Source organism: Pelophylax lessonae (assembly GCF_965119305.1).
Source record: "Pelophylax lessonae genome assembly, chromosome: 4".
Lineage (NCBI taxonomy): Eukaryota > Metazoa > Chordata > Amphibia > Anura > Ranidae > Pelophylax > Pelophylax lessonae.
In genome coordinates, this window is record NC_138771.1 from 305,561,380 (window position 1) to 305,582,985 (window position 21,606).

General features: G+C 43.2%; 1 protein-coding gene across 1 annotated transcript in view; it reads left to right on the forward strand.

Annotated features, from left to right (window-relative positions):
* Window positions 1-10,028: 10,028 nt before the first annotated feature.
* The window catches only part of LOC309553515 (EF-hand calcium-binding domain-containing protein 6-like), a gene marked incomplete at both ends in the record, with an annotated part of 129,871 nt that continues 118,293 nt past the window's right edge, over window positions 10,029-21,606 (forward strand). Inside the window, one exon of the mRNA XM_082254753.1 lies at window positions 10,029-10,248. Within this exon, the coding sequence (XP_082110879.1) occupies window positions 10,029-10,248 (220 nt within the window). The remainder of the gene's footprint in view (window positions 10,249-21,606) is intronic.

Consider the following 21,606-nt stretch of genomic DNA (forward strand, 5'->3'; position numbering starts at 1 on the left):
AGATACTTTCCTCAGGAACATGAAATCATCAGCAGTGTCTCTGTGTGTCTCAGTGAGGGGATGTTACAGCACTTACAAGTCTGTTCTCCAGCAGGAACATGTCTGTCTCCTCATGTCTCTTTTCTTCACAGTCTTACCCATCATTCCTTGCTCTGCCCTTTTTGATGACCTCATCCTTCTTGCAGAGAGATAAAGAGCACACCGTTGCCATATTGAAAAAGGGCAAAACAAACACTGCATAACAGGAACACACACTTGAAAGATGGGCAAAGAAATTATCACATCACTACATTATTTATGTGAATTCTGCAACTTCCTTTTTGCCACATATCTGCTCAAGCTGGATCAATAAAATGTATTAACACAAGTGGAGTTTGCTTGTCTTTTTATTTCAAAGATATAATTATATGCTTGTGCTTTAGGGTCTGCATTATTATTTTATCACAACTACTGGCCTCTGGCCGGACTACAGTCAATGTCCTGACACCATTCTGTCAGCAGCGAGAAAAAGATGAAATATGAATAGCTGCTGTTTGTCTTTTTTCTCTATTTTCCTGAATATTGCTTCTTTGTTGGTATGATCAATCAAAATTTCATCTAGCAATAGATTGAGATGACAGAAAAACAAATGTAGAAAAAAGAAAAGTAATTAAAAGACCAGCATAGTAGCACAGTGATTGACACAGTTACAGTATCTCAAAGCACCATAGATTTGGGATCAATTGTTCCAGGGGCATTAGCTGCTTATGTTCTTCCCATCTTAAGGCAGTGTAAATAGAGGAGCAAAAGTCAGTAATACATACTAGTATAAAAATGATTGGTTGTTTAAAACATTTAATCTCTCTCCCCTACTAAATTAACAATTATCAGTGTGCGAACAAATGCTGGCAGTGCAAACATAAAGTGCGAAGTACAGTGCAAAAATCACAAAAAAATCATTATACAAAAACAGGTTAAAAAAAAAAAAAGCTAATCAATAAGTGTATGTGCAAAAAATCAACATGTATGACTCTGTTGAAAACGAAATAAGACCATAAGAATTATGCAAAGTCCATATAAATATACATCCCACGAGATTCACCGTGAATGTGTACTTCCTAAATATTCACCAAAAATGCTCTCCACCACTAGGTAACCAATGCTGGTAAGATTATTGTCATGGTCTTACCTTCTTGCTGTTCTCCTTCGTTTGACATGTGCTGGCGGCCATCTTGGTTTCTGGGTTTCTTGTAGCCTCCCACCCTGCGGCTCCTCCTTCCCACTGGGAGGAGCTGGATGCCTAGCTCATATACATAGGAGGTCTGTGGCTTCAGTTCCCTGCTTGGTCCTCCTGTGTTCACATGCTACTAGACTGCTGCTACTTCTGGTTCCTGTTCCTGGCTTCGTCTGACTACCCTGTTGGTTCCTGATCCTGGCTTCGTCTGACTACCCTGTTGGTTCCTGATCCTGGCTTCGTCTGACTACCCTGCTGGTTCCTGACCCCTGGCTTCGCAAAGACTCTGCATCGGTTTCGCCATCCGTTTGGACTTTTGCTTTATAGCTTGTTTTTCAATAAAGCTGTCTTATTTTCACTTATCTGTTGTTGTACGTCTGGTTCATGGTTCCATGACATTAGGACCAAGCCATGAATTCTGACGGTACAGGGCCATCCTCGCTACCCACGCTGGTTGCCAGACTTGATCAGCAGGATCACCTGTTGGGTCGGTTCGCCGTGGCGTTGCAAACCCTGCTTGAACGCACGGTACCACAGGCCACGAATTCTGACGGTACAGGGCCATCCTCACTACCCACGCTGGTTGCCAGACTTGATCAGCAGGATCACCTGTTGGGTCAGTTCGCCGTGGCGTTGCAAACCCTGCTTGAACGCACGGTTCATTTCGCTCCCGTTGCCGATGGGTCGGTTGTCGCTCCTGGGTCCGCTCCTACTGCCGCTCCGGTTGTTGCGCCAGAGTCTACCCCGACACCTGTTGTTGCGCCCGCGGTGTTTCGGGGTATGTCCGGTTCTGCCCCCCTTCCACAGCGCTTTGGGGGAGAGCCAACTCAGTGCCGAGGTTTCCTTAACCAGGTGGGCATTTATTTCGAGTTGCTGCCACATGCCTTTCCTACTGAGAGATCAAAGGTGGGCTTCTTAATCTCGCTGCTCTCGGACAAGGCCTTGGCCTGGGCCAGCCCTTTATGGGAGAACAACAATCCGGTGGTTGCCGAGTTTTCCGGTTTTGTTGCTTCTCTTCGGAAGGTATTCGATGTGCCGGCTCGTGCTGCCTCTGCTGCGAAGCTCCTTATGTCCATCAGACAGGGTTCACGATCCGTAGCTGAATACGCCATTGAGTTTCGTACCCTGGCAGCAGAGGTGGGCTGGAATAATGAGGCTCTGGTCGCTGCTTTCTCTCATGGTCTCTCGGATGCCTTGAAGGATGAGGTTGCAGCTAAGGACCTACCAGTGGAGCTCGAGTCTCTTATTTCTTTCCTGATTTTGATTGACACCAGACTCAGGGAGAGACCTTCCTTTAAGGAGAGTCTGCGGAGGCCTCCTAACAGATTGGCGCCTACCTTTGTTGTCCCACCCGTGCCTCCCTCTCCTCCCACGCCTCCTGGGGATGACTTGTCTGGGGGTGAACCCATGCAGCTGGGGTTTGCTCGCCTGTCCGAGGGGGAGAGGGTACTCCGGAGACGCGAGGGCCGATGCATGTACTGTGGTCTCGGTGGGCATTTTCGGTTGGCATGTCCGAACCGTCCAGGGAAACGCTCGCACCTGAGATCCTGTCGGGGGCAGATCTTGGGTGGAGTCTCCTCGTCCCCGGTTTCCCGTGTTGACAAACCACTGATCACTGTTGTCCTTTCCTGGGTCGGGGGCTCGGTGACGACCCAGGCGTTGGTGGACTCTGGTGCTGGTGGTTTGTTCATTGATAGTGTGTTCGCTGCCGCCAATTCCATTCCTCTGCAGGCTCGAGGTTCTCCTCTGGCTCTTGAGGCGATAGACGGCAGACCCCTTCTGCCGCCACACGTGACTCATGAGACCCTTCCAGTGGGGTTAGCCATTGGTGCCGTCCACAGAGAGTCGGTCTGCTTCCAGGTTATTTCGTCTCCACACTACTCGGTGGTCTTGGGGTACCCCTGGCTCCAGAAGCATAATCCAATTTTCGATTGGAGATCGGCCGAGATCCTCTCGTGGTCACCGCAGTGTGGGACTAGTTGCATCCATGGGCCTGTCAAGTTGCTGTGTACTTCCTCGGACTCTCTGTTGCCCCCTGAATACGAGGAGTACCGGGATGTATTCGATAAGGTGCGCGCGGTTGCCCTACCTCCGCACCGCCCATACGATTGTGCCATCGAGTTACAATCTGGTGCCGTTCCTCCTCGTGGCAAAGTCTATCCACTGTCGGTAGCGGAGAATGAGGCCATGGAGGAGTACGTGAGGGAGGCGCTTTCACGTGGACACATTCGCAAATCCTCGTCCCCGGCAGGGGCTGGATTTTTCTTTGTGAAAAAGAAGGGCGGTGAGTTGAGGCCTTGCATCGATTACAGGGGTCTCAATCGCATCACGATCAAGAATGCTTACCCGATACCCTTGATTTCCGAGCTGTTCGATCGCCTTAAAGGGGCCACGGTCTTTACCAAACTCGACCTGAGGGCGGCATATAACCTCGTAAGGATCAAGGCGGGCGATGAGTGGAAGACCGCGTTTAACACCAGGACCGGTCATTATGAATCCTTGGTTATGCCCTTTGGGCTGTGCAATGCACCCGCAGTCTTTCAGGAATTCATCAACGATGTTTTCCGTGACCTGTTGCAGCAGTGTGTGGTGGTCTACCTGGATGACATCTTGGTATATTCTGAGTCCATGGAGACCCACATTCTGGATGTCAAACGAGTGTTGCAACGGTTACGAGAGAACAAGCTGTTCGGTAAGCTTGAGAAATGCGAATTTCACCGATCCCAGGTAACCTTCTTAGGTTACATCATTTCCGCTGAGGGGTTCTCCATGGATCCTGAGAAGGTTTCGGCTGTCTTACAGTGGCCCCAGCCCAGTGGTCTTCGCTCCCTGCAGCGCTTTTTGGGCTTCGCCAATTATTATCGGAAGTTCATCAGGGACTTTTCCATGCTAGCCAAGCCTCTCACGGATCTGACCAGGAAGGGCAGTAATTCCCAGGTCTGGCCGCCCGAGGCCATCCGAGCTTTTGAGGCTCTAAAGTCCGCCTTTGTGTCGGCTCCGATTCTGTCGCATCCCAACCCTGGGTTGCCCTTTGTCCTCGAGGTGGACGCGTCTGAGACGGGAGTAGGCGCCCTTCTGTCTCAGCGTAGAACACCAGAGGGTCCTCTGCTTCCTTGTGGGTTTTACTCCCGGAAACTGTCTTCCGCGGAGTGCAACTACCAGATTGGTGACAGGGAGTTATTGGCCATCGTGCAGGCTCTTAAAGAATGGAGGCACTTGCTCGAGGGTTCGGTGGTTCCGGTCCTCATCCTGACGGACCACAAGAATCTGACCTACCTCTCTGAGGCCAAGAGATTGACACCACGTCAGGCCAGATGGGCTCTGTTCTTGTCACGTTTTAATTACGTGGTCTCCTACCTACCCGGTTCCAAGAACATCAGGGCTGATGCCTTATCACGGCAGTACTCCGCGGAGGAGGGGCCCTTGAGGTGGAGATACTGTCATGGTCTTACCTTCTTGCTGTTCTCCTTCGTTTGACATGTGCTGGCGGCCATCTTGGTTTCTGGGTTTCTTGTAGCCTCCCACCCTGCGGCTCCTCCTTCCCACTGGGAGGAGCTGGATGCCTAGCTCATATACATAGGAGGTCTGTGGCTTCAGTTCCCTGCTTGGTCCTCCTGTGTTCACATGCTACTAGACTGCTGCTACTTCTGGTTCCTGTTCCTGGCTTCGTCTGACTACCCTGTTGGTTCCTGATCCTGGCTTCGTCTGACTACCCTGTTGGTTCCTGATCCTGGCTTCGTCTGACTACCCTGCTGGTTCCTGACCCCTGGCTTCGCAAAGACTCTGCATCGGTTTCGCCATCCGTTTGGACTTTTGCTTTATAGCTTGTTTTTCAATAAAGCTGTCTTATTTTCACTTATCTGTTGTTGTACGTCTGGTTCATGGTTCCGTGACAATTATAAACCAGTAAAAAAAAAACGCACTCCAGTCTAGAGGTGACAATCCACAGCTTTCAGAGATCACTCAGGAAAAGTGTTCCATATTAGTTGTTAGTTCATAAGGAGGGCAGAGAGAAGAGGCTCTCATGGTGTGATTCCATCTTGAAAAACTTACAGCGTGAGTGGTGACGTCAGATACAAAATCCGATATCGCCCCTGGAAGACATCCAATATTAATACTCATAATAAAGAAAACGTACTAAGATTGCTAACCTCCTTCAGAAAATGTTTTTTCTTGGTTGTGTAGCGCCATGTCCTAGTCAGGCTGGTTTTTGTTTGGTCTGGTCAGGTTTTCCTAATCTTAGTGGTTGATTACTCCTGCCTGTCTTTGGAAGAAGCTTCCAGAGAATATAGTAGGATGGTCAGTACATTTCTTTGGTAAAAATAGCCCAAAATCAGTGTATATTATTTATTCTGTGTGAAAGTTATAGCGTCTACAGGCTATAATGCCAATCATTGAAACTTGATCACACCTGATGTACTGACATCCCTAACATGCCAAGACAGTACAAATACCCCCCAAATGACCCTTTTTTGGAAAGTAGACAGTCCAAGGTATTTAGTAAGAGGCATGGTGAGTTTTTTTAAAGAGTATTCAGTATTAAATTAAGTTTTCCACATTTTGCCATGTTACAACCAAAAACATAAATGTCTTTCATTGGGATTTTATGTGATAGACCAACACAAAGTGGCACATAATTGTGAAGTGGAAGGAAAATGTTAAATGCTTTTCAAAACTTTTTGCAAATAAATATGTGAAAAGTGTGGTGTGCAATAGTCAATACTTTGTAGAACCATCTTTCGCTGCAATTACAGCTGCAAGTCTTTTTGGGTATGTGTCTACCAGCTTTACACATCTAGAGAGTGACATTTTTTCCCATTCTTCTTTGCAAAATAGCTCAAGCTCTGTCAGAGTAGATGGAGAGCATCTGTGAACAGCAATTTTCAAGTCTTGCTACAGATTCTCAATTGGATTTAGGTCTGGACTTTGACTGGGCCATTCTAACATGAATATGCTTTGATCTAAAACATTCTATTGTAGCTCTGGATGTGTGTTTAGGGTCGTTGTCCTGCTGGAAGTTGAACCTCTACCCCAGTCTCAAGTCTTTTGCAGACTCTTAACAGGTTTTCTTCTCAGATTGCCCTGTAATTGGCTCCATCTATCTTCCCATCAACTCTGACCAGCTTCCCTGTCCTTGCTGAAGAAAAGTATCCCCACAACATGATGCTGCCACCACCATGTTTTACGGTGGGGATGGTGTGTTCAGGGTGATGTGCAACATTTGTTTTCTGCCACACATAGAGTTTTACTTTTAGGCCAAAAAGTTTAATTTTGGTCTCATCTGACCACATGTTTGCCGTGTCCCCATGGCTTTCTTTTAACACTTCTTATGGCGTTCTTTTAACAATGGCTTTCTTCTTGCCACTCTTCCATAAAGGCCAGATTTGTGGAGTGCACGACAAGTAGTTCTCCTGTGGACAGATCTTCCCACCTGAGCTGTGGATCTCTGAAGCTCCTCCAGAGTTACAATGGGCTCTTGGCTGCTTCTTTGATTAATGCTCTCCTTGCCCGGCCTGTCAGCTTAGGTGGACGGCCATGTCTTGGTAGGTTTGTAGTTGTGCCATACTCTACCATTTTTGGATGATGGATTGAACAGTGCTCCGTGAGATGTTCAAAGCTTAGGATATTTTTTTATAACTTAACCGTGCTTTAAACTTCTCCACAACTTTATCCCTGACCTGTCTTGTGTGTTCCTTGGCCTTCATGATGCTGTTTGTTCACTAAGATTCTCTAACAATTATTTGATGGCTTCACAAAACAGCTGTATTTATACTGAGATTAACCCCTTAACACTGACGTAAGGCAAACATGTGTCCTTCGGCTTCAAGGGGTTGTAACTGGTTGTAATTGCAACTGCAAGCATCACCCTGGTACCGTTTTCTAGAGCCGACAGTCGACTTTCTTGTGATAACAACCGATGCGGCTAAGCAGCCACTCTGCATTGGCTTTGATCAGGTCTCGGATCTAGTAACCCGGAAGCAATGTCATGACATCACTTCCAGTCACTGGAGCCTTAAAGGCACCATATTTAATATCAATGACAGTATTCAAAACAGCCAAACTTGGCATTTTAAATGCTTTTAAGTGCAAAGGAGGGATTTGGGGTCTTATATACCCCAGATCCCTCCAAAAAGAGTACCTATCACTGCCTTTTACTTTCACAAGGGATGTTTACATACAAAAAAAAATGCATTTGAAAGACCGCTGCACAAATATAGTGTGGCATAAAATATTGCTACAATCAACATTTTATTCTCTAGGGCAGTGGTCCTCAACTCTGGTCCTCAGGGCCCACTAACAGGCCAGATTTTAAGTATTACCTTGGGGAGATGCAGACTAGGATACTGCAATCACTGAGCAGCAAATGAGATCACCTGTGATGAAATTTAGTTATCTTGCAAATCCGGCCTGTCAGTGGGCCCCGAGGACCGGAGTTGAGGACCTCTGCTCTAGGGTCTCTGCTAAATATATATATATATATATATATATATATAATATGTTTGGGGTTTCTAAGTAATTTTCTAGCAAAAAATACTAATTTTAACTTGTTTTAACTTTTACAAATTTTAACTTGTAAGCAACAAGTGTCGGAAAAAGGCTTAGTCATGAAGGGGTTAAATTACACACAGATGGACTCTGTTTACTAATTAGGTGACGTCTGAAGGCAATTGGTTCCACTAGATTTTAGTTAGGGTTATTAGGGTAAAGAGGGCTGAATACAAATGCAAGCCACACTTTTCAGATATTTATATATAAAAAAATTTGAAAACCATTTAGTATTTTTTCTGTGTTGGTCTATCACATAAAATCCCAATAAAATACATTCACGTTTTGGTTGTAACATGACAAAATGTGAAAAATTAGGGCTCCTCGTAATTTACAGCCTGAGCCTCTGATTGGCTGCCCGCAGCTTTTTATTATTGGTTGAAGGAAAATATCTCTTTGACCACTGTAATCAAAGATATATCTCAGATTCAACCAATAATAAAAAGCTGTGAGTGGAGGAACCCTTTGCATTTCCACAGCCTCAGCACGTACGCAGAAGTAGAGCAGGCATAACAGTTCCTGGGCACCAATTCTTAGGTAAGGACCACCAGTATAATAATATATGTATTCCTCCCTTAGTATAGTCAATAAATAATAATAAATATATAGCATATTTATTAAATAAACTACAAAGACCACATATACAGTATATGTATGAATAATCCTTAAATGTACCATAAGGGGTTTAATGCTGTACTAGTGGAATAGACTTAGGGAGTGCTAAAAGTCCACGGAAAGGGGGGGGGGGGACAAATTACTTGCCTTGCCACTGACAATCCATACTACACCATTGCTCTCAGCCAATCCTTGGGAGAGGCAATCAGTAGGTGGCTGAGGGAGAAGATAAATGTTTGGGAGGCTTGCTCAGAGTGTTCTTGTCCTGGGGCTGCTGCCCTTGGGATGCAGCCTATGTACTGGAGTTGCTGTTTGGGCCTTAGCTTGCTTAAGGGCCTGAAGGAGATCTGATTAAGAGACATTTGCTGGAGGGTATCATCTGTAAAGACTGGTCTGGAGAAGTACTCCTTTCTTCCTCACCGGAGAGTGTTGCAAGGAGGCTGGGTGGCAGACAGCTGTCCTTGAATTTTGTGAGTAAGACTTTGAATATGGATCCCAGGTCTGCATGTGCTTGGTGATGTAAGTGCCAGAGGTTGCTGTAATGGACTGGGACTGCTCACACAGAGTTCCAGATTAGCTGACCATTCCCTTCTACCCCCTGCAAGAGGATTTTGTCTAAAGTTTGGTCTACTAATTTCTCCTAATGTTTTGGAGTATCCTGTACCCTATCCCTCTCTCCTAGTGATTGCTGCAATACATTTTGAAAAAGACATCCCCTACCAGTGATGGTGAACCTTGGCAACGCAGATGTTTTGGAACCACATTTCCCATGATGTTCAACTACACTGCAGAGTGCATGAGCATCATGGGAAATGTAGTTCCAAAACATCTGGGGTGCCAAGGTTCGCCATCACTGATAGGGGAGGTTTTTTAAAAAATGTATGGCAGTAATCAATAGGGGAGAGGGATAGGTGATAACCATGTGCAAGGACCTGTGTCTGGGTCTGGCAGTCTCTGAGCTAGCAAGGGAGATCTGGTCATTCATAGCAGCTCCTTCTTGTTTGCATGTTTATTTTTTATGTCCTTTATGTTTCCCTAACCTGAATGCATTATTACAATCACAATCAACAAGTGTTAATTGAGCCCTAAAGCTTTTGCTTTAGAAAAGTAGGGTTTAGCAAAGGCAGCCTGCATATCTTCTCTTTAGGGTAAATGTTATGATTTTAGCACAGTATTTGCACAATAGCGTTAGCAGTTTGCCGATCTATTTCCTTGATCCTTGTAGAAATAGTTCTTGAAATTACTTTCACGAAAATATTACATTAATAAATGAAAATGTGTACTTACCTTAAAGACATATACTTCTAATCTTGAAAGATAAAAAGTTAAACTTTCTGGCCTTAAGGCTTTCTTTAATGTTAATTAGTTTACTTCTAGAGTGTACCAGTTTAAAGTCTTTTGTTCTCAATAACTTTGGCTACGTGTACCAGATGAATGGTGACAACAGTCTGAGAACATGCCATAAGCAGTAATTTAGGGGTTAGTTCCTTGTTAAACAATGTTCCTCTGTTACCTCAGCAACACACTTACAACTGCAGACTGACAGCTATGGTTAATTATGCCTTTGCTTTCTCTGCTCAATACAATTGAGTCTCAGTCTACCATGTAACACTGCTTCTACAACATTGCTTTATTTTCATTAGTTGCCTTTAAAATGGCCGAAACAACTACACTCTTGCCTAGAATTTTCTTTTCCAGAAGAGATGCAGGGGAAATGTCTTTTATCATTGAGGGACAGAGCCGAATTACAACTGGAGACAGCAGCTGCACCCAGTCTCTTGACACTGGGCGGAAAAGGTTCTTACCAGAAGAGGTGAAGACCAGATCTCTTACAGCTAGGGCATACACTGCCAAGAGCAGATTGTGGGCACCAGGTTAGTAGTAATGAAATCATATTCGATTTCTTACACACACATACAGACACACTCTTTTGGCTTGGGATTTCAGTGCTGTATGCTTTTTGGTGTGGGGCCTGCTAATTACTGAAGCAACACCATGTCAACATCTATAATAAACACCAGTGCTAATGTTGTGACTTGGCCTTTTACAAAACATAGTTATGATGGCACTGCAGCCATGTGTTTTGTGAACGGTAAGGCCTCATGTACACTGCTGCTGATAAACGGATGTTTAGGAGCAGTTGGGCGTTTTTTTCAGCAGCCCCTGAACTCTCCTCTATGTTATCTTATCTGTCCATGTACACTGAGTCATTTACAGTCATTTAGAGGCAGTTGAGTTCAGTGTCGTTATTTGGAAAGCAATTATTTGCGTTCAGGAAGTTCAGAACGTGTGTTTATTGGCGTTTTTGAACGTGTGTTTATTAGCGCCAAATGCGGCCAAACACGGCTAAGCGCCGCCACCCACGTTTAGCGCTTGCATTTTTACTGTTTAAAGGGGGAAGGATTTTTTTTACCACTAAAAACGGATCTGAGCGCAAACGCCGCTAAACGTGGCATGCAAACGCGACACAACGGACGTTTTAAACGACGTTTACATAGCTGTTAAGTTCCAGCGTTCAAAGGAGGTTTGCAAACATCCCGTGTACATTTAGCCTAAAGCGTACACCTGCATGGAGACTTGACACCAGTGCGGGTGTCTCTTATACATGCAGTGATGATGTAAAGCGGGAGGTACTGCCCGGCAACACAAAAATATCTCATTTGAAGGTTTTTGAAGAAAGCTGACATTAAATTACAACTCAGCAGAGATAAAAAAATACCTGCAAAGTCCTCCTAAATACATATAAGTTGCAGCTTTGAAGTGGTTTACCTGGGGTTTTGGCTGATGCTATCAGCCATAACCCTGGTATTTTTTCCTTCAGCCAGTGGCTGGCTTTCTCATGAAATCATTCCGAGTGGCTCATGAGCCACTGAAATGCATTCAATAGCAGCAGGAGGGGATGACCCGCTCCCGCTGCTCGCTGGTGTCTTTCGGATTTACCATTTTTACCCCTCGAGAAACATTCTGAAGATACGGCCGTCTGGTCACAGAGGCGGAAACAGACCAGAGCTTCTTTGATCGCCTCTATGGCCTTGGAGGAACCAGAGCGAGGTCATAACCTCACTTTCAATCCAGGGTGGAAGTAAACAACTTAAAAAAAGCAAAAGAACACATTTTTTTTTTAACTTGATCTTTTGCTTTTAAAGGTAAAGGAGGGATTTTTAGCCTCAGATCTCTCCATAAAGACGACCTGTCATCCTTATTTCTATTACAATGAATGTTTACATTACTTGTAATAGAAATAAAGGTAATTAAAAAAAAAATTAAATAAAGGCACAGCATAAAAATAAAAAATAAAATAAATAAGAAAAAAAATGTTAAATGCCCCCATCCCTCTGTGCTTGCGCACAGAAGTGAATGCATACGTAAGTCACACATATATGTATAAATGGTGTTTGTATCACACACGACAGGTATCGCCATGAACATTACAGTGAGAGCAATAATTCTAGTGCTAGATCTCCTCTGTAACTCTAAACAGGTAGTCTTTCAAAAATTATAAAGCAGCACCTATGGAGATTTTTAAGTACCGTAGTTTGTGGCCATTCCACGAGCGTGTGCAATTTTAAAGCGTGAAATGTAAGGTATCTATTTACTCGCTGTACCATTATGTTTCATATTTTACCAAAAAATTTGGGTATATATTGTGTTTTTTTTTTTTTAATTCATAAAGTTTATTTTTTTCAAAAATAATTACGTTAAGAAACTGCTGCACAAATACCGTGTGACATAAAAAATTGCAACAATCGCCATTTTGTTCCCTAGGGCCTCTGTTAAAAATATATATAATGTTTGGGGATTATAAGTCCTTTTCTAGCAAGAATTACTGATTTAAACTTTTAAACAAAAAATGCCAGAAAAGGCTTGGTCTTCAAGTGGTTAAGCTATGAAAATAATGGTGCTTTGAGTGCTTTTACAGAATAGTGGAAAAGTTGGTTGTACTTTTCATCAGTTGTAAGTATACTAATGCTAAATCTCTCAAGTCCCATCCTCAATATCCCTTGTGTAGCTATAACATCACTTCTGTAACTTTGATACTAAGGTTAGCTAGTATCTGGGATACTAAAGGGAACAGCACAAGATGGTAGCTATTGAGTAGGAAGTGTAAATCTAGCCCTTTGACCTAAGATAGCCGTCTAATATTTTTATGTTCTTTCTTGCCTGTAGATTACCCTTACCCTATCTGACTTGTATGCACCCCACATTCATATGGGGTCATTACCCCGCTAATCAGAGGTAATGCTTCGAATAGTAAGGGTCAATCTTAGCAATGGGTGCATAGCCTGTTATTCTCCCAATAGGATGTTTTCCTAGTCTGATACTATTTCCCTACCTCTTGGTAGGGTCTGTTAATTTGTAGTATTATTCCATTTTTCTTTTTTTTTTTTCGATTGTGATCTTCCATTTAATGAATTTACATGATGATGTACAATATTTGGAATGTTTTCCTATTAATTCTTCTCAAATTTAACATCAGCTTACTGTTGTCTAGATTCACATTGCACTGCACCAAAATCAGCAAGTCCTGCAGTCTCATCATACAGTACACAATTATATTGTTTAAACATGTGTGAATTCAGAAAACTCAAGAAATGTAACATCTAGAAATATACTTCTGTAGTCAAAATGCAAATTGTTACATATTGTACAGAAAGTTAACCATATTGAAACCATGAATATTAGGTATGATATCTGCATTTGGTCTTTACTCTATCAGTGTGAATATATTGTAATATGATAGTGGACTAAACAGTCCTAAAGGAATAGAGTAGAAATAACAGTGGTGAACACTGCATAGAGAGGAGCCAAACAAGCCAGAAAAGGGTGAAAAGAAAAACAGGAGGAAATGGAAGAAAAAGCAAACAGAGAGCGAAAATTGAGGGCTAAGGGGATTTTAATGGTACCATATTTGAAACTCATACGATGAGAAAATAAAAAAATGCTAAATTTTATTGATGTAAGGAACATAACACTACTTGGTGCCTTTTTGAAACAACAAATGTTTTTTCAAGTTTACACGGCTCATGTAGCATGCCCCCAGGTCAGCATTTTGTTTTTTTCCCAATTAAATTGTGGTGGTAGGTATTCTCGTAATGAGTAATATACTGTATACTACCTTCAAATATATATTTACTATTTTATGCTTTGATCTTGGTGATTGGAAGTGGGTTTCTATAACCAGGTTGCTCCACTCTTTCATGGTCTATTCATTCTAACCTCATCTTTTATCTTATTTATTTGATACACCAACTCCTGCACTCGTCCGGGGAGATAGAATATGGTGCCTGTCCTCTATCTAATCCACCTTGGCTATTGGTGCTGGTTCTTTTGGTGAGTATGTAGACGGCCCATGGGGCCCACCCTGTGGAATGTTAATATGCATATTAATAATGTGTTTATATCTCAATGTAGAGAACTCAAGATCATCTCGTTAAAATTCGCATGCCCCTGAAGAAGCGATTGCGAAACATGTCGGGCTGGTTTCCAGCATAGCCCATTGGCTTCCCAAACGTGATGTTAATTTGAGAGATCATTTTATGCATATCTATTGTATGATACACTGTATGTCATTTTTTTCGTGTTTTTGTTTTTATGTTCCTTACATCAATAACATTTTGCATTTTTTTATATTCCCATTGTATGAGTTTCAAATGTGGTACCATTAAAATCCCCTTAGCCCTCAATTTTCGCTCTCTGTTTGCTTTTTCTTCCATTTCCTCCTGTTTTTCTTTTCGCCCTTTTCTGACTTGTTTGACTCCTCTCTATTCAATGTTTACCACTGTTATTTCTACTCTATCCCTTTAGGACTGTTTAGTCCACTATCATATTACCATGTTGACTGGGATGTCAATTTAACGCAATCATAGCATCTTTGTCAGTGTGAATATATTGAGCTCCACTTTACAAATGTTACAAATGCAGCTAATTGTAAAAGAAGAAAAAAGGGGAAAAAGGGTGTATGTATATATATATATATATATATATATATATATATATATATAAATGGAGGGGGGATACTAGGGTAGAGGTTATGCGGGGGAAGGGTAGGGGTAGCTCGCTATTACCTTTCCTCATATAACAAAGTTAAGTTTTGGGGGTTTTTCTTTTTTAATTAATCTTAGTTATCTGCTTTAAAGGCTGGGGTAGATTTAAAGTGTATCCAATTGTACCAGGTTGTATTGAATTTTGAGATTTTTTCTTGTGAGATGCTGATGAGTTCTTTTATGTTTTCTATGTTATTGATTCTGTGAAACCATTCTTTTTTGGATGGAACAATGTTTGAGTGCCAATGGCAGGGTATACAATGTCTCACAGCATTAATCATGAACATAGTTAAGGAATTTAGGTAGCTTCTCTTAGGGACTGCAGTGTGATGTAAAAGATATTGTGTCGGAGTGAATCTAATGTTTTTTTTTTATGTAACTGAGATAATGGTATTGTGCACCAAATTCCAGAATGTTTGGACCTTGGAGCACGACCACCATATGTGTATCGTGGATCCTTCCGCCTCTTCACTTCTCCAGCATCTACTGGAGATCTAAGAAGATAATTTGTTTAATAAGGAGGGGGTTCTGTACCATCTTGTAAGTATTTTAAATCCACATTCTTGTATTGCAACATTCAGAGAGCCTTTTTGGGAGTACGCGCACATGGATTCCCAATCCAATTTTGTCAGCTGAATATCAAGGTCTTGTTCCCAAGCTAGGTATGATGTACTGGAGAATTGCTGTGTTTCTCCCAAAGAGTGATGAGTATAAGATTGATATGAGATGTCTATGAGGACTTTTTTTGGAGCAAAGATTTTCTAGGATTGTGAGGGGTCTCACCCAAAAATTTGATGTTTCATGTCTGCTTAAAAAATGTTTAATTTGCAAGTAGTTCTATTGTGATGTGGAATAGGGAGCAAATTTGCTCTTGGGTAGGGATGGCCTTGCAGTTTGCGGCGAACATTGCTTGTTCGCAGCCCGCTGATTTTGCAAACATATGGCGTTGTTCGCAGCGGCCATATTAGTTTACATTGGGGAGAACTTTGACCCATGACACAGCCATCAGGTGGAATGGGACAGCCAATTGAAACGTTTCAGCACATGGACATACCCCCTACCTTATAAATAGACCTGACCTGGCGGCCATTTCACATTCTGCTTTTTGTCAGTGTAGGGAGAGGTTGGCTGTGGGCTGCAGGGACAGACTGTCAGTGACACAGATCGCTCTGTTAAGGTCCACAAAAGTCCTTTTAAGGGCTGGTATTTGGTATAGGTGTACTGTCTCTTTTGTTAGTGTAGGGAGAGGTACGCTGTGTGCACCAGGGACAGATCAACAGTGACACAAATTGCTCTGTTAAGGTCCACAAAAGCCCTGGTATTTGGTATAGGTGTACTATTCTTTGGTGTGCAGTGCACTATATAGGGGTGTGATACACTTATAATATACTTTCTAATATAGAAAGCATATTATAGTGGATTTGTATTGTGCACTGTGCAGCATTGTGACTGGTGTGGTGAGCATTTCTGCAGCAATACTACAAACAGTGACAAAAGCACTTTTAAAAAAGTATTATAACTGGTGTGATAGACCAGTGGCCCCCCAATACCACATATTGAAGTGGGGTGTTATCTGAGTATTCTTTTATAAGTGTATTTGTGTCCTGCAAAAATATTGCCTCTTTTGCTGCGTTAACTCTGCTACACACATTGCCAAACTTACTGGGCAATTTTTTGTACAACTGGTGTGATAGACCAGTGGCCCCCCAGTACCACATATTGAAGTGGGGTGTTATTTAACAGTATACTTTTATAACTGTATTTTAGTCCTGCAAAAATGTGGCTTCTTTTGCTGCGTTAACTGTGCTACACACAGTGACAACAGTTACTGGCCAATTTTTGTAGAACTGGTGTGATAGGCCAGTGGCCCCCCAATACCACATATTGAAGTGGGGTGTTATCTGAGTATACTTGTCTAAGTGTATTTGTGTCCTGCAACATTATTGCCTCTTTTGCTGCGTTAACTCTGCTACACACAGTGACAAACTCACTGGCCAATTTTTTGTACAACTGGTGTGATAGACCAGTGGCCCCCCAATACCACAGATTGAAGTGGGGTGTTATTAACCAGTATACTTTTATAACAGTGTATTTTAGTCCTGAAAAATGTTGGCCTCTTTTGCTGCGTTAACTGTGCTACACACAGTGACAACAGTTACTGGCAAATTTTTTCCAGAACTGGTTTGATAAACCAGTGGCCCCCCAATACCACAGATTGAAGCGGGGTGTTATATACCTTGTTCCACATATACTGCGCTCCTCTAGAGACTTTTGTCACAGGGTAATTTAAAAAATGACAGGCAGAGGAAGAGGCAGGACCTTACGCAGGGGTGGTAGGGGTAGGGCAGGAGCAGTAGGCCGGAGCCAAAGTGTGAAGTTTCAGAAGGTGCGTTTGATTACGTCAAAGGATGCACCAGACTTGGTTGAATGGCTCACTCAGCCTTCCTCTTGGAAGTCAACAACAGGAGTCTGAAGAGGAGTCAGAGGAGGATGGTGCCGGGGCGGATGAGGATGAGCAAGAAGAGCATGCTTTAAACCTGTCTGGGATCCCTGGTGTTGTCCGTGGATGGGGGGAGGAGAACGAGGACGAGATTATCCTGGATGATGAGCTGGAGCCAGGCCACTGCACTGCGTCCAGTTTAGTGTGAATGGGGTGCGTTCATGCTCCAGTGTTTTAAGGGGGACCCCCATATAAAAAGCATAAAGGGCAAGGACCAGTACTGGGTGGCAACATACTTAGACCACCGGTACAAACAAAAAATGGTGTTACCACCATCACAGAGGGCGGTCAGAATGCAGCACTTCCAGGCCTTGCTGCCAGAAATGCTGCATTCTGCTTTTGCGTGCGCTGGCAGAGGTATTTCCACTCACAGAGAAACAGTTGCGGGTAGCAATCCAACAGTGCCTGCAAGAAGAGGGTGGTTTGAAGATGTGTTGGTCACTTCAGATACGAGATCCTTCTTTCAGCCGACCCATAGACAGCTGTACTCCGGATCCAGCATCAGGGAACGCCTAGTCCGAGAGGTGTCCGACTACATTAGGTTAACGGCCGATGTGGATGCTCTGAGGAGTAATGAACCCCTGGACTACTGGGTGGGCAGGCTTGACCTCTGGCCAGAGCTTGCCCAATTTGCAATGGAACTGTTGGCTTGCCCCCCATCCAGTGTCCTGTCCGAAAAGGATGTTCAGCGCAGCAGGGGGGCGCACTCGCCTAGCTCATGACAGTGTTGACTACCTCACATTTATAAAAATGAATGAGGCATGGATCTCTGAGGAATTCAACACATGTGACCAGCAGACCATGTTTGATTACAATTCCTCATGGCAGGCCACAAATATCCACCAGACCGCCATCCACCCACAACAATTCATGGTCCTTGTCTTCGGTAAATACAGCGGCATAAAAGGCATTTAATGTCCATTGGATGCCTAATTTTTGAGGCCTTTCACGGCCGATAATTATTTTTTCTGTCAATGCCTAATGTACCTCCAGCCACAGAATACAACCTTCTTAGCTGTCAGGTAAACCCATGTGGGCTAATTTTTGGGGCCTATACTGGCTGACAATTACTTCTGTATCCTGTGAATGCCTAATGTACCTTCAGCCACAGAATACAACGTTCTTAGCTGTCAGGTAAACCCATGTGGGCTAATTTTTGGGGCCAATACTGGCCGACACTTACTTCTGTATCCTGTCAATGCATAATGTACCTTCAGCCACAGAATACAACGTTCTTAGCTGTCAGGTTAACCCATGTGGGCTAATTTTTGGTGCCTGGAATGGCCGACACTTACTTCTGTATCCTGTCAATGCCTAATGTACCTTCAGCCACAGAATACAACGTTCTTAGCTGTCAGGTAAACCCATGTGGGCTAACTTTTGGGGCCTTTTATGGCCGAAATTTACTTATATATCCTGTGAATGCCTAATGTACCTTCAGCCAGAGTATACAATGTTCTTAGCTGTAAGGTAAACCCATGTGGGATAATTTTTGGGGCCTTTCATGGCCAACACTTACTTATTTATCCTGTGAATGCCTAATGTACCTTCAGCCACAGAATACAACGTTCTTAACTGTGGGCTAATTTTTGGGGCCTGGAATGGCCGACACTTACTTCTTTATCCTGTGAATGCCTAATTCTTCAGACTGGAATTGAAAAGCAATGGGTCTGTAAACGTTCCGCCAAATTGTGGAATAGATGCAGACCCATTTTACAGATGTGTTAATGGACCCTATATGTATTTGACGTGTATTTACTGACTGCTGTCAGTTCTGGCTGATTTAAGAAAAAAACAACAACATTTTTTTGCTGTAAAAAAAAATAAAAGTTTTTAGGGCAACTTTTCCAATTGCAATACTTCTGTTATGGCATTGTTCATGTGGTGGGGCTATTTGTGCACAGCTAGTAAGTCTTTTGTGGCTGCAAATATGACCTAAAGTTTTTTAAAGTTCGCCTCCCATTAAAGTCAATGGGGCCCGCCGCGAACTTGCGGTTCGTGGACATTTGAGAAAGTTTGCGGCTAATGTTCGTGAACTGCCCCGGCCGATGTTCGTCCATCACTATTCTTAAGATCTTCCCTAGGTAGGCGAGAGCCTCTCCATAAAAAAAATATTGGTTAGGATATCCTTATGAGGCCAAATTTTTTAGATAATTTTTTCTTTCATGCCTGGGATAAAGTCTGGGTTAGCCCATAGTGGGGCGAGTGGGCCTAGCCAGGGTGCTGGGCTGGAGGGTTTAGATATGTTGTGAAAGACTTCTAGTGTGGGTCCAATTGCAGGATGAGATTTGGTAATGGTTGAGTGATATTTTAGATGTATCCACAGTAGGGATCTTAGATAGTGAGGAGTTAGTGTGTGCTCTAATATTACCCAGTCTTTGATTGGTGGCTATTCAGTCAGCGATTCTAGCTAAATGGGAGGCATGGTAGTGGCTGCGTAGATAAGGAAGGGCGATCCCTCCTTTAAGTTTTGGTAACATTATATGGGAAAACTTATTTCTGCTGGGTATTCCTCTCCAGGTGAAGGTTGAGCAGGCTCTGTGAAAAGAGGTACAAAATGATACCGGGACTCGAATGGGAATGGTTTGCATGACATATAAGATATGGGAGAGGATGGTAATTTTGATTAATGATGCTCTGCCGAACCAAGAGATATTTAGCGAGTTCCAACGTTTTAAGTCTTCATGTGTTTCCTTTAGGGTAGGGGTGTAATTATGTTGGAAAAGATCTGAAAGTGAGGTGGGAATTTGGATTCCCCCAGGTAAGTTATGCATCTCTTGCCTATGTAAAGGGAAAGTTCTTTTAACACTGAGTCTGGGGGTAATGGGATATTTAAAGCGTTTGATTTAGAGTGATTAATTTTCAAGTTGGAAAGTATTAAAAATGTTCCAAGCCTTAAATTAGGTTTGGGAGAGATATATGAGGTTCGGATAGAAATAAAAGCATATCATCATGAACCGTAATACCTTTGATAACTGCGTTGAGGTGTATTCTATTGAGGAGTGGTTCTAGTGTAAGGACTTCATATTTTTATCTGATTCCTTTCTATTGTTCGTCTGAGTAGCTCCCTTCTTAGGACCAACCTGGCAGTATAAAATTGCCCTTGCATAAAATGCACATCAGCCCAAGTTTATGTGCATAACCGAACTCCCAACTCTGCATAACCAATCTCTGTAGAACTATTGAGCATCATGTCAAAAACAGGAAGTGGACCTGGTTTAAGCTGAGTACTGTTCGAGTCAAAGAACAGATCTGCAGATCTGCAGTTGGTGTCTAGGTTAGGGTTAAGGTCAGTTCATGGATAAGCACAATCAGCAGGATGAAGCTTTATTTTGGACTGTAAACAGAGCCAAGCTTATGCAAAGAACAAAAAGCAACAAGAGGTTAAAATAGGAAGGAGATTGTTTTGAAGGAGACCGACCGGGATGGTACAAGGAAGATAACATGGGCAACAATAAATAACCTTGCATGCTGTCTTTCAGGCACAGAGGCAAGGCAAAGCACTAGGTTCAACTACCAGCAAACCCTAACATTTCATTATTAGGCAACACTGCTGCCTGGAACACAAGAGCTGTAGCCGCTCAGGTTTGAGGAATTAAATCCTCAAACATCGGGTGCACGTCTGGTCCGCAGCCCAAGCAATGTCCAATAATGAGGAAAAGTAGACCGCACTCCGACATGAAGATCGATGGACTTTATTGATGAAATTAAAATCCAGGCATGACAAGCATCAAGGCCAAACGAACAGGAACAGTTAACGCGTTTCACTAATTAAATTCACTTAATCATAACTGTAACACTGCTGCCTCTCAACCATTATGGGTCCAAATGGATGAATTTCTACTTAAAGAGGTTGTAAACCTCAGAATTGAAAAAAAAAAAAAAGGAACACCTGAAAGAAAAACACATAATGAGCTAGTATGCATCGCATACTAGCTCATTATGAAATACTTACCTTAGAACAAAACCTCGCAGTGCCGACCGCTCACCTGTCTCATGGGTGACATGTTTGGTTGTCCTTCTTCTGGGTTTGCGGCATCCGGCCATCTGATTGGCTGGAGCCGCGATGACATCACGGCATGGGGCTCTGAAGGAACGTCGCGAGCGGCCGTTCCTTCAGAGCGCATGCGCCAGTGATGTCACTGGCTGCATGCAAAGTAAATATCTCCTAAACAGTACATGTTTAGGAGATATTTACAGTACCTTTAGGTAAGCCTTATCATAGGCTTACCTATAGGTACAAGTTGCAGAGGAGGGTTTACTTCCTCTTTAAGTTTGAAAAAAAAAAAATCTCGAAGCTAATAAGTTTCTATGCACGGCTGCACCAGATTTTGCACTCTCCAGTGTTAGTAAAGCAACCCCCTTGTGTTCAGTCCCAGTGGCACACCCAATTCAGGCTCAGTCTAGGGTGGAGGGTTAAGGGTGCAGGATACCCAAAGGGACATATAAAAATCTGGGAGAACAGCTTCCTGAAACATCCTTGTTCCAGCAGTATTAGGCCCTATATTAGCAGTCACAACTTGATGCTGAAGAAAGAGGGGTCAATCTGAGACCCTATGAGAGTGTCTCAGTCCTTGCCCTCCAAAAGTACTTCCACATCTGAAGCTACAGGCGAAAGGACTCCCACCTCCTCAGCAGAGCTTCTACAGTCAGGTTTCCATCAGGCAAGTCTTCCTTCAGGCCCTTAA